The sequence below is a fragment of the Kogia breviceps genome, chromosome 11, assembly GCF_026419965.1.
Source record: "Kogia breviceps isolate mKogBre1 chromosome 11, mKogBre1 haplotype 1, whole genome shotgun sequence".
NCBI lineage: Eukaryota > Metazoa > Chordata > Mammalia > Artiodactyla > Physeteridae > Kogia > Kogia breviceps.
Window position 1 is genome coordinate 1102494 of NC_081320.1, and position 13334 is coordinate 1115827.

At 56.9% G+C, this 13334-nt stretch overlaps 1 protein-coding gene across 2 annotated transcripts in view; it reads left to right on the forward strand.

Annotated features, from left to right (window-relative positions):
- Positions 1 to 6226: 6226 nt before the first annotated feature.
- The window catches only part of SH3RF3 (SH3 domain containing ring finger 3), a 197967-nt gene continuing 190859 nt past the window's right edge, over positions 6227 to 13334 (forward strand). For both annotated transcript variants that reach the window (XM_067006988.1, XM_067006989.1), the window contains exon 1: positions 6227 to 7820. In XM_067006988.1, the coding sequence (XP_066863089.1) occupies positions 7299 to 7820 (522 nt within the window). In that variant the 5' untranslated portion in view covers positions 6227 to 7298. The remainder of the gene's footprint in view (positions 7821 to 13334) is intronic.

The following is a 13334-nucleotide window of genomic DNA, read 5'->3' on the forward strand; positions in this document are numbered from 1 at the left end:
ACTCCTGCATTGGCAACGCTTAAAACTTACATTTTGAGAATCATGGGCTCAGAGCCACGGGCACGTTCAGGATAAACGCCTCGTAGTGGCCAGTGCAGAGTTCACTCCACCTGTGACCTGATGGTCAGTGCCAGATGGCCGGGCGCTAGAAGGTCAGGCCTGGGACTGTCCTGGGAGGAGGCTGTCCGTGCCTTCCAGCACCAGGTGAGATCACGTACAGTTCACACGGGAGGATGGGGGCAGAGGTGACCTGTGTCACTCAGGCACCGTCCCCTGGCCGGAAGGGGCTCCCCGGCCCTGAGCAGGCCGGACGTCACCGCGGAGGGTGTGGTCCCACATCATGACCCCCACCACCTGGGATGCCACACCGGACACGAGTCAGAAGTGGACCTTCGCCGTGTCCGCGCACAGACTGTGGCGTTTGTTTATTACAGAGCCACGGTTACCCTAACAAATGCACAGGCAGTGGCTCCCTTACTGCTTGAATATTTTCATGCTGAGAAACTTCCTGCTTTCCGGGGGGTCCACTCCGTTTGTGAGTTAATAGACCGCTGTTGCTCACTGTGACCGAAGTCTCCGCTCCCTCTACCTGCCACGTGGTGACCCAGCTCGGCTCCGTACACGGATCCAAGTCCCATTTTCTACACACCGATCTGCCCTTTCCAAGGTTTATGTTTTCTGATAGCTGAGATGCAGCTTTGTTGTGGGAATTTAACAGCCGGGAATGATACGTCCCACCCATTACACCGCTGAATATTTGCAGATGAGGATGTGACCAGAGCAGGCTCTGACGGACCCAAAGGGAAAGCTCGCCGTCAGGACAGGAAATGCAGGGCTCAGGGCTGGCTCTGACCCCGCCACGTTCACTCTGGGCCCTTCACCTTCTCCAGCAGCTCAGCGCCCGTCTCTAGAAGGAGTCTGCAAACCCACTGTATTGGGAGATGGTGGTCTCCCAGGAAAGCGGATATTTTCAATCACAAGTTCTGAACCTTCCCCCCGCATCAAGAGGGGTCCTGCATTTCCGCAGCTCTTCACCCCGACACGCTGCTGTGCCCACCGCTGGGTGAGTGGGAGCAGAGGGTGCCGGCGCGGCTTCTGAGGGGCGACACCTCCCACCACGCGCTCCCGGGGACCCGGCCACAGGGAGGGGCCACCAGCTCCGGCCACCACGGGCCTCACTGCAGGCCAGGCACGTGGGCTTCGTGGCCGAGCCGGGGGCGGCGGGGAGAGCCGCTGTCCCCGCTGAGCCCAAGAGACAGATGTGTGAGCAAAATAAATAGTGCCCTGGTTGCAAGCCACTGGGTTTGCGGGTGGTGTTTCATGTGGCAGAAGACACCGGACCACTCGCTGTGACACCCCAGGGCAGCCTACGGCCTGGTGAGTCCACACCAGGCCCAGCAGGTGGTTTCCTAGCAAATAACAGACCGGAAAAATCGGGGCTTAAAGGAGTCATAGTCCCGCGGGCAGGGTCCACGTTCATCCCCAGCGCCTGGGGAAGAGGAAATAGGTACCAATTAAGGGAAGCGGGAGGGGCTGATGATGAAGCCGACGGAGGTCGGACCCAGCGGAGTCCACACAGGGCCCGCGGCCTGCGGGCTGCAAGAGGCTGGCGGGGTGCACAGCCCGATACGGAGTCTGTGGGTCCACCTGAGTCCCCTCCGCTGCCTTCGTGGGGCTTTTCGGGGAAGCCTCTTCCCAGGCACACGGAGGCTGGGACCCGGCTTTCCAAGGAGGCTCCCCGATCCCTCTTCTGGGGCCCCGTGAGCGAGCGGTGTGTCCTGTCCGCTGAGGCGCACGCAGGCTTTCAACACGCATTTTACCCGGAAGGTCTGCGTGTTTCTCCACAGCTCAGAGTCGGAACGCCTGGCATATTCAAGATTCCAACATTTCCTCCGAAGGAGGTGAACATTATCTTACCCGAGAAAAGGCTCTGTTATCCTTCCTCATGAGATTGATGATTCTTCATTAGCTCTATATCTTTCACAAGTATTTCACATTTTCCTAGAAAACGCATCAGCATTATTTATAATTGACAACCTCCCCTTTGATGATTTAAGATGTCCTCCTACCAAAGACGTGAGTCCAGATATTAAATATTATTCAATGTCAATTACGCTGTGATGATTCTGGAAGCTTTTCTTTACATTCAATTTTCATTCATTTTGCTCGTGACTATAATTTAAACAAGGGATTTTCTTTATTGGGTTAAACGTGTCCCAGTGCTTTAGCCGATAGCTGTGCAGAGCACACAGCTTCGAGCACCTTCTGAGATCTGGGGCCAAACTAAAATAAAGTGTGTTGTGTCTCCAGACTGGAGGAGAATCTATTATAATTCTTTTTTTAAAAAAAAATTATTTATTTATTTATTTTGGGCTGTGTTGGGGCTTTGTTGCTGCGCGCGGGCTCTCTCTAGTTGCGGCAGGCAGGGGCCACTCTTCGTTGCGGTGCGCGGGACTCTCACTGTCGCGGCCTCTCTTGTTGCGGAGCACAGGCTCCGGACGCGCAGGCTCAGGAGTTGTGGCACACGGGCTTAGTTGCTCCACGACATGTGGGATCTTCCCGGACCAGGGCTCGAACCTGTGTCCCCTGCATTGGCAGGCGGATTCTTAACCACTGCGCCACCAGGGAAGGCCCTATTATAATTCTTTTGAAGACTGTGAACAAAAACTTAGGCAATGTCAGGATTATTTTTAATACCTGAAAGCGTTTGCAATATTTCTGTCACAGCGCTATGGAAACTGCAGTGGGCAACAGGGAGACGCCTCGCCCGAGTGCAAGGGTCCTTCCTGCAGAACTGAGGCAATGCTGACTTATTTCTTTAACTGGATGGCCCGCTCCATCAGTTTGAGCAAATTCACATTCAGGTAATCACTCAAGCCCCCACCTGATCGGACCGAGGGAAGCCCAGAGACTGGTCTTGGACTCCACTCCGAGTTGCCCGCGAATCCCCACCCCAAGGGGCAGGCTCTGTTTCCAAGGCCCCGCATCCCACAGGGGCAGTTGCCCTGGGAGGACCCAGCCTGCCAGGGGTCTGGGCTCACCCTCTTTTATACCTGGGCAGCAGCGACGGCCGTCAGACATTCCAGGGCCAGTCCCCGCCCGCAGGCCACCTTCAGCCAGCGGGGCTGCCCAGGGGCTCCTCCTGGAATCACCCTCACTCTCCATCAGTTTGAGCAGCCGGGTCCCGTGTCCTCCGAACTGTCTCCTCTTTGGACAGATGCTCTCTATTCCTTCATCCTAAATTCACGGACAAGGCCTCTGGATCCTTTTCCATCCTGTCATTAATATCTAGTCCCCAGAATTGGAAACAATCCTGCCGATGGGGTCCGAGAGCCCGGGGTGCGGTGAGCTGATTCCTGCCCCTTCACATCCCCTCACGCGTCCTAAGATCCCCTCACCCCCCCAGGCAGCCGCGCTGACACTCATGTTGGCTCATGTGCTGTGGGCGCCTGAGTTCCCAAGGTCCCCTCGTACGAACGGCTGTTAAGCCAGGCTTCTCCATCGTGGACGGATGCAACCGGCTAACTGGACACGTGCAAGTTTAACTGAGTGATAGAAGCCTGTGCTTGTAATGCTTCCACTATTCAGATCACACCCTTAAGTTCCTTTATGCTGCACCTCACCTCCTTTGGCTGCTTCAACCAGAAACTGCCGTCTGGGGGCCAGTGGGGCCACACTCACTTTGTTTGGCTAATAGGGTGTTTTTCTGAGAACTGAACGGGATGCTGACCGTCGAACACAGGAGAACCCACCTAAAAAGCGGTCCCCCAACTTCTCTGGAAAAGCAGAAAGATGGGGCGGGGCTGGGCAGCCACGTCCGCCTTTGCGAGGCCCAGCACAGCCCCCCAGGCCCTGCCACGCAGCCCTCCCGGCCCCCTCTGGTGCCCCCTGGCCTGCAGCCCGCCTGTGCTACGGGAGTGGGTCAAGGCAGGGGCCCAAGGTGAGATTCGGTGGCCCCGTGTTTGCCCTGTGTGGCCCTGGTTGTGTGTAACAAGGGGGGCCGAGTGCAGGACCGGTTCCTTCCGCCCAGCACACCACGGGTCCTGGAACCCTTTCCTCTCCTTCTGGGTGACCCCTGAGGTGCTGCCAGGCTTCAGATGATGCCCCCCTGCGGCCAGCACACATTGGTCCAGAAAGCGACCACCTGGGCCAAGCTGGGTGGCAGGGGTTTAAAACTTCCAGCCCACGATGGTGTCAGATGAGTGTCTTTTGTCAGTGGCTGAAGCTACGAACAAAATGATTCTGGAGTTTGACCGTGTTTCCTGTCATGTGGGTTGGGAGGTAGAGGCAGCTGGTACTGGAGAGAGCAGGAAGGAGAGAGAGGGAAGGAGACCACCCACCCCGGGGGCCCATCTGCAGTGACCTGGCCCAGCTCTTAGCCTGGGGTCCTGATTCCCGTGCTCTCTTTGGTTCCTTTTAGAACCTTGCTAGAGCTGGTTTCTGCTGCTTGAAACCCAAAGCAGCCAGGGCACGTCACCCTAGACGGCCCCTGCTCTCTGCTACCCCTCCCAGCTTCCCCGAGTCCCGTGTCCATGCCCCCTGCTTTTGGATCAAGCATTCTGAGTCCTTTGTTATTCTGAGTGCGGGTCAAAGGGTGGAAGGAGGGCCATGTGTGGCCCCTCCAGGGAGGCCTGGCCCAAGGTCTGGGTCCCCGGGCAGCACGGGAGAGATGCCTCCATCTCTCACTGGCAGTGCTGATGTGAGTAATCACGCACAAGCCACACTAGGAGAACCCGGAAAGTAGGTGGGGCAAGTCTCCTGCGGCCGTCAGAGGTCAGGAGCAAAGTTTCAGTGAACTGGCAGCCTCACTTCATGGACCAAGGGTGTGACTCAGTATACCCGGAACGGAGACGCTAAGATGTGCATTTAAGTGTCCATCAACAGAGGATGGATAAGGAAGATGTGGCACATATATACAATGGAATATTACTCAGCCATAAAAAGAAATGAAACTGAGTTATTTGTAATGAGGTGGATAGACCTGGAATCTGTCATACAGAGTGAAGTAAGTCAGAAGGATAAAAACAAATACCGTATGCTAACACATATATATGGAATCTAAAAAAAAAATGTCATGAAGAGATTAGTGGTAGGATGGGAATAAAACACAGACCTACTAGAGCATGGACTTGAGGATATGGGGAGGGGGAAGGGTAAGCTGTGACGATGCGAGAGAGTGGCAGGGACATATACACACTACCAAATGTAAATTAGATAGCTAGTGGGAAGCTGCCGCATAGCACAGGGAGTTCACCTCTGTGCTTTGTGACCACCTAGAGGGGTGGGATAGGGAGGGTGGGAGGGAGGGTGACAAAAGAGGGAAGAGTTATGGGAACATATGTATATGTATAACTGATTCACTTTGTTGTAAAGCAGAAAGTAACACACTATTGTAAAACAGTTATACTCAAATAAAGATGTTAAAAAAAAAATCCCCCAAGAACAGGGTTTGGAGAGTTTCTGGGTGGGTGAACACGTAGAGGTGCTGGGAAGATGGCATGCCTGAAGATATGTGCCCCTTCCCATACTTTACCCTGTGTATCTCTTCCTCTGGGCTGTTCCTGAGGTGTATCCTTTATAATAAAGTGGTAATCTAGTAAATAAATAAATAAAAAAAACCAAATCACCACTAGGCGAGGATTTGGAGGCTGTTTTTCATTAATTCCACAAATGTTTATTGAACACCTACTACGTGCCAGGCATTGCCCTAGGCGCTGGGGATTACAGGGTAAAAATATGTGGCTTGTAGGGAGCTGGTATCACAGTGGACTGTGATCTTTTCCATGCATTCGGTTCTGGAGACACAAACATTAACAAAATCCAGCCACAGTGATTTCATAACTATGAGCCTCACCTTCCTCACATGCAAAATGAGGTTAAAATAATTACCCGACAGGGCTGTTTAGAGGATTAAATAAAAAGATGCACGTTCGTGGCATTGAAACCTCAACGAGTATTACTTTCTCCCTGGAAAATCAAAAAAGCTACACTTAAGCTTCATAAACCGCAAGACAGCCTGACCGACCGGGAGAAGGGCCCTCGCGCCCTTCTGCTGCAGCCCCCGTTCGGAGATGTGCACGGTCCAGCGTCCTGCCCTGGACCAGGCTGCGCCGACCCCGGACTGGGCGCAGAGCGGCCACGAGGGGGCAGCGCTCGGCAGGGAATCTGTGCCACCGGCCGCGGCCCCGCGGCCCCCGGGCCTCCGTGCGCTCTTGCGTCGCTCTGACGCGCCCGAAGGCAGGCGCCGGGAAGGAGACCGCGTCTCCCCTCGCCTGCGCCTCCCGAGGAGGGGGTCGAGCGCGTCCCCAGGGGCGCCCTGCGCGAGGCTGGGGTCCGGCGGGCAGCGGCGCAGTCTTGGGCGCGCGTCGCCGGGAGGACCCCAGCGCCCTCCCCTCCGCTCCGCCCGGCGCCCCTCGCCCACCCCGGCTCCGGAGCTGTCACTTCCGCGCGCCGCCGGGTAGGGGACCGGGCCGTCGTCGAGGAGGATGCCCGGGTGTTGGCTGCGTCCCCAAGCTCCTGGCCGGCGCTGCCCAGGGAGGCGGTCCGCATAGCGCCGCCCAAACTTTCCTTCGCGGCGGCGTCAGGCGGAAACATCCCGCTCCAAGGCTCGCGGAGAGCGAAGGGAGGCTCGGGCGCCAGAGGGGACAGGCCCGGGCCTGCGCGGGAGAGCGACCCGGAGTTCCTGGGGGCCCTGGAGGCGCCCTAAGGGCAGGACTGGTGGCTGCGTGCGCCCAGGCGGAGGCAGCTCCGGGGCGCAGCTGCCCCTTCCCCGTGCCCCGCAGTGACCGTGTGACCCCCCGCGCGCTCCCCGCGCACGTGCTCGCGGCCGAGGACGAGGAGGGGTCCCGCTGCGCCCGCTGGGCAGCCGCTCGCGGGCAGGCCAAGGGCGCACAGAGGCGGTGCGGGGGAGCGCGCACGCTGCGCCCCCGCCTCCACGGCATCGGACTGGCCGCTGCGAGCGCAGAGCCGCCGGGTGTTGTGCCCGCCCGGCAGCGCTTCTGGACCCCGTGCGGGGCGGACTCGCGGAGGGACAGGTGTAGCCCGCATTCGGGGGCGCCTCGCGCCGAAGAACTGGGTGGGCTCGGCGGCCCGGAGGGGGCTCGCGGGGCTCGGGGCTCCGGTCCCTGCCACGCAGGCCGGTTGGCACCACTTGGCGCTGCCAGCCGCAGGGAAGGAAGTCGCGGCGCAGCCCGGTTCCCCAGCGGCTGTTCGGGCGCGACACTGGCGCCCACTGCCCGCGGCGGCCTCCGCAACGGCCCCGGGACCTAGAGGTGCGCGCCGCCGCCGGCGCCGCCCCCATGCTGCTCGGAGCGCCCAGGCTGTGCGCGTCCAGGGCGGCCGCCGCTGCGCAGAGCGAGGGCGACGGCGACAGGCTGGGCGGGGACATGGACGAGTCGTCGCTCCTGGACCTGCTGGAGTGCTCCGTGTGCCTGGAGCGCCTGGACACGACGGCCAAGGTGCTGCCCTGCCAGCACACCTTCTGCCGCCGCTGCCTGGAGAGCATCGTGTGCTCGCGCCACGAGCTGCGCTGCCCCGAGTGCCGCATCCTCGTGGGCTGCGGCGTGGACGAGCTGCCCGCCAACATCCTGCTGGTGCGCCTGCTGGACGGCATCCGCCAGCGGCCCCGCGCCGGCGCCAGCCCGGGCAGCAGCCCGCCCGCGCGTCCTGGTCCGGGCCCCGGCCCCGGTTCGGGGGCGGCCTCGGCGCTCGCGGGTCCTGGGGGCAGCGCCTCTGGCTCCCCGGTTTTCCTCCCCGCGGCGACCAGCGCCAACGCCGGCCTGCGCGAGCTGGCAACCAGCAGGAGCGCGCCCCCAGCAAAGGTGGGTATGCGCTTCGCCGAGGTGTGAGTGTGTTGGTTGGGGGAGGGCGGCGAGGAAGGGCAGGGGACCAGGGGTGCTCCGCGATGGGCTTCTTTCTCGACTTGCTTCCCTCCAGGGACTCGGTGAGTGTAACCCTCCAAGTCCCACTTGGCAACTCTTGGACATCACGTGCTCCCCTCCCGCCCCCCCCCCCTTTGAACTTTTCCTTGGCACCTGCTGTCCGCCCATCCTCTCCCCTGGAATCCCTTTGCACCTGCACTTGCTCTGTGGTGGCCTGTGCGGGTGTGGCCCTCCCTGAGGCGGGTAGCGCTCCTGCCCCCCTTCTCCCCTTCAGTCCCTCGCAGGACTGGGCCTCTTTCCCCACCTTTTAACTTGGCTGGGCCCTCCATCTCCCAAGACACGGCCTTCTTCTCCTGAACCCCCGGAACAGCCCTCTCCACACCCTCGCCCGCCTGGACTGAAGTTAGCACCTAGTGTTTTCCCCGGTTCTGGCTGCTGGGAAGATGGTGAGCCTCCTGCCTGGTGTCTGGCCAGGGAGGACCTGGCAGAGGCAAGCGAGTGCCTGGGTTGCAAGAACGCAAAGTACAAGCTCCTTTAGCAGGAGGGGAGAAATTAACCTGGAGCCCAGGAATCTTTGGCTCAGCTCTTCTGGACCTGGCCTGTCAGGCAGCCCTGGTCCTCCCCTGGGTTCTCAGGCCCATTGCCTTCCCACTGGGTTGCTATTTGAGGGGTGTGTGTGTGTGTGTGTGTGCGCGCGTGTACGGGCGCGGACGCAGCTACATTGTACAGCGTGGACTGCTTCTGTTTCAAAGACCTTATCTTGAGGGTTCCGGTGGTTTGGTTTCAAGAGCTACTTACAAGTGTGTCATTTCACACCCTTGGCCACCTCGGCACTGTTGCTGGAGGGAGATAGCCCATGGGATGCCGGTTTAAGTGAGAAACAAGGAACTACTCATGTTTTGAATTTTCTTTAAATGCAGAAAAGCTTGAAAAGACTGTTGATTTATTGCAAATATCATTCATTTTAGAAAGCACAACCGTATCCCTCTACTTTTGACCTTTTAAAGATCTGGTGGTGTATAAACCATTTAAATAATCCTTCCCAGATGTGCAGTGCTGTGGTGAGGAGAAAGTACTCCATCTGAAGGGCTCAGCACTGCAGTGTCTCTGAGGTTAGGAACTTAAGCCTTTGAGAGTTCCGCTTTGGAGTTAAAAGTCAGACTTTGCCAAACTGGGCTTTTCCTATAGATGAGGGAAATGGAGAATCAGGGAGAATGCCCATTCTCAAGTCAGGAATAGTCAAGGAATATTTATGAATGGGATCACTGCTGAAGGGGAGTTGATGTTAATTTATTGGGTTCTAATTGTGATTAAATCCAGTTACAAGTGTTCTTATTACAGATTTTCTAACTTTTCTTTCCTGCCTTGCTGTTATTATCTAAAGTGTTATAATTAAAGGTCTTTATGTGCAAAATAACCAGGTTACTTCCTCCTGATCGGAGAGCTAAATGATTTTTTGGAATGATGCTTCTAGTTGGGGACGTTTTGTGAATCGTGTTTGATAGGAGGGCGGGGGGTAACAACTGGCCTTGAGGCAGCTCCTGGGCTCCGTGGCGTTTGTGGCATTTAAAGACGTCTGTGAAGGGGCTGAACTTACAACTTTTATTCATAACACTTAGTACCAGGGAATTCATTTTTTGTCGCCCGGATTTTGGGATGATTGGTTGACTTTCTCTCTGGACACATACATACAGCTAACAGACTATGTCCAGGGCTGTCTGAGCCTAGCGGACTCTGGAACACATTTCCTTTTTTTCTTTTTTCCTGTGTTATCTCAGTGTGGCCCTCGGTCCTTTCCTCCAGGTCCCACTCGCCGGGGGGACTAAGCTTGGGTCCTAGGAAGAGTCTGAATTAAATCCGATATTACATTTGATCATTTTCAGAGAGGAAAGAAAAAGTAGTGGCCCTGTGGACTGTAGTATCATCTAGCCTTTAATCTACTGATTTTCAGTAGTCATTGGGAGTCTTCTTGGGCAACCAGACGTCCTGCATAGAGGGCTGCACTGTAAGCAGCTCTAGGAGTGTGGCGGGCAAAGCTTTCAACTGAACATCACTTCCAAATAGGCTCTGGTACTTGACTGTCCACTGGATTAAGGCCCGGGCCCGGGTGTTGCCGCGTGCTGTTTAATAGACGGGCACTCGTTATCAACGGGTACCATATATGCCTTAGTAGTAGGTGACTGTAAATATAAGACAGTCCCGTTTCCCAGTGAGAAGCTGCTGCAACCTTCCTTTGGGACGTGTGGACGTTTTAGGTGGGTAGATTAGCAGATATCCACTTAAATGTTTGTTAATTTAGTGACAGGTAACTGCTGGGAATGTACTCACTCCGTCTGGTTCCTGAAGCACTTTCCACACCGTTCACTCACATCTTTCACCAGCATCGCCTGGACCCTCCAGCCTGGTGGGCGGAGCTCTGCTTTCACCTGGGCCTCTGAGACGAGGCATCAGGAATCAGTTACTTGTGCCGCCCTGGAACTTTTACACCTGTTACGATGCCCAAGGCTAACAAATGCTTGCCATCCTGTGCTGGCGCTCAGAGCCTCCATAGCCCTTTGAATGCGCTGCCCTCGCAATTGCTGAGTTTCTTGGATTAATCTGTGTTTTGTTCTGTTGTACAGTTTTGCAAGGTGACCCCTTAAACACCCTAACCACATTGATGGAGGTTTTCAGTGCAACTTGTCTTTCCGAGAGGGTTTTGAGGTTCTCAACTGAGTAATTCAGAGAGTACTTTTTAATGCGTCTGAATAAGGCTCTAATATATCAGACAGTACCAATTTTTTTGTAATTATTTTGGTGGGAATCCCTTGCCTCATATTTGGCGTACACAGCTTTTGCTACGTACCTGCGCTGGGCCGGGCACCATCCTGGGTGAGCCAGGCGGGCGTGGCCCCTCATGGAGCTGGCGTTAGGGGCCGAAGCCGCTGTGCTCTCAGGAGGTTCCTGTGGGCACGGGGCAGGTGTCGGCCAGAATTCTGTGAAGGTTGAAGGGAGGACGTTATCACAATCAAAGAACTCTACAAGGCTTGGGTCAGGCTCCTGCTGCCGGGAAACAGTGTTAGAACCTGATTAGTTTGCCTGCAAGTACTTGGGGATGTTTCAGTTGGAAACCCGTGTATCTCTCGGCCAGTGTGACTGGGACCCAGTAACGAGAGAGTGAAGAGTGAATCACACAAATGGTGTCTATTAGATATTTCATCTTATAAACACACACGTATAATAATTCACCATTTTTTGGATGCAGGATCTGGACCGTTCTTTGCGTTCTAACCTTTTAGCCACAACCTATGATTTCCTATTTGTTTCTTTCAAGTGGACTGAGAACTAAGAGACTTCCCAAAAATTCTGAGTGGAGCACCTCCCAGATTTTACATAATCCTCCCTCAATGTGTTCTGGGTTTTGTTCCTGCTGATGTGACAGTTTTAAAGCTGTCTCTCTTTGGTGAGTCTCTCCTAAGCAGTCGCCTTGGTTTTCCAAGGAGTGACTTCTTGTGCACTTAGATTTCTTTGGTTTGCATACTATTTAATTAGAGTTTATGTTTATATGTAAGTCTGTAAGCACACTTGCATCAACATGCTTGGGAATCAGGCTCCCTGGGCAGGAGTGACGGCCGGGGCAGTGGCTGGCCAGGCGGCAGCCCTCTGTAGGGTGGACGCCCTGGCCGTCCGGTGCAGGGTTAGGGTTAGGACATGACTGCGTCGTGGGGTGGGCGGCTGTGGCTTGGTCTGGGGTGTAACGGGGACTCCAGAGGAGAGGCCTGGAGGCCTCACGGAAGCCAGGCAGCTCCCGGGACGGCAGACAGTGGTGACCGTGGTCACTGTGACGCCGGGGCAGACGCCGGCCTTTGTGACAGATGAGTCACGGGAAGTCCTTCGGGACGTGTTTTCAGAAGGGCGGCGGCGTGCGCGACTGCTGATGGAGCGTCGGCTGCGTGCAGGGCGGGCCGGGCGGTGTAAGTGTGTCTCCTCGCGTCCCGACCGCGGCTCAGAGAGGCAGCTGGTTAGCACGTGGGAAGCTGAGCTCCGAGACCCCATCGCTCAGGGGCACTGGCGTTGGGGTGACCTCGAAAGCCGAACTCCGGATGCACCGGCTAACCGGCTTCCTGGTTAGACGCCTCTCCCTACCACGAACCTGGTTAATTAGAGACCCTGGTCCCAAACCACGCGGCCCGGGCCCTGAGGTCCACTCTGCACGCGGCTGCAGCTGCTTTTGGCTCGGCTGCTGTGGGCGGACCGGTGCGGAGTGCGGTGGAGGGGGTCCCCGGAGAGTGTGGTGGCTTTGGGTGCAGGTCACTGGCAGCCATAGGTCTGGAGCCCGGGGTGCCTGGGGTTTGTCTGGGGCTCCGTTCTGTCCTCAGGGGTGCGTCCTCACCCGTCCTTCTGCTCTGCCACCCTCCTGGTGTCACCCCAGCCCCACCCAGGGGTCTCAAGGGGCCTTGGGCATCTCATCCGAGTGACATTCCTAGGGGCCAAGTGGTCTCTCTCCAAGTTGGGGAGCAGACCTGACTTGGCCATCCTCACTCGCTTCCCCCCGGCCGGAGCCCGGACCAGCCCATCTCTGGGGGGGTTGGGGACCCAGGACCACCTCCCCGTGAGGCTGCGGCCCCTCCCCACCCGCATCCCAAACGAGGTGACGGAGGGAACCCTGGGCTCCTCAGGGTCCTGTGAGGATGGAGGGTGGGGGACTTGGTGGGCAGCCAGGACTGGCACGGGGTGAGGCGGGCGTTAATCGCTTGGCAGATGGTTTAGCTTTTCTGGGCCTTCTTATCAGTGAGTGAGGGCACCCGTCTGCTTTACTGGGCGACAGAGGCAATGCGGGTGCGGGCTTAACGCACCCTGTGGGCCGTCGGCTCGGTGCCACCACTCACATGCATCTCGAAACCTCGAATCACCACTGAGGTGCGCTCCGCGGGCCCACCTCGCTGCTAGTGGGGTCAGTATACGGTGTCCTAAATGACGGGTGTGTGTGTGTGTGTGTGTGTGTGTGTGTGTGTGTGTGTGAGATGCATGTTGTGCCTCTAGGTTCAAAGTCTGCCGAGTTCCCACGACTGGATTCTCGAGTGTTGATGAGCATCTAGCCAAGGGCTTGAATCTGTGTCACGGTTATGTTGCTTCCGGGTTTTATCTTTGTTATCGAGGTGGCATGCTTGATCCTTATAAGTGTCTTTCAGGTGAACAAAAGTCCCAAGGGTCACCTGTTTTCAGGAAGGCAGCCGGGAACATAACCCCGCTCGCTCGGTGTGACGCGCTGGTCGGGGCTCCGCTGAGGGGGAGGCTTAGTAGCTCGTCCGCAGGGCGGGTGGCGCGTCTATACCTCCCCCGTCCGCAGGACGGACTCACAGTGTTGCTCCTTCACCCAGCGCGTGAGGCTCGCCAGAGCAGGACGAGATTGCGTCTCAATTATACAGCTGTTTCGAGGGTGCATTTCAGTCCAATCTGTATTTAATCTTTATT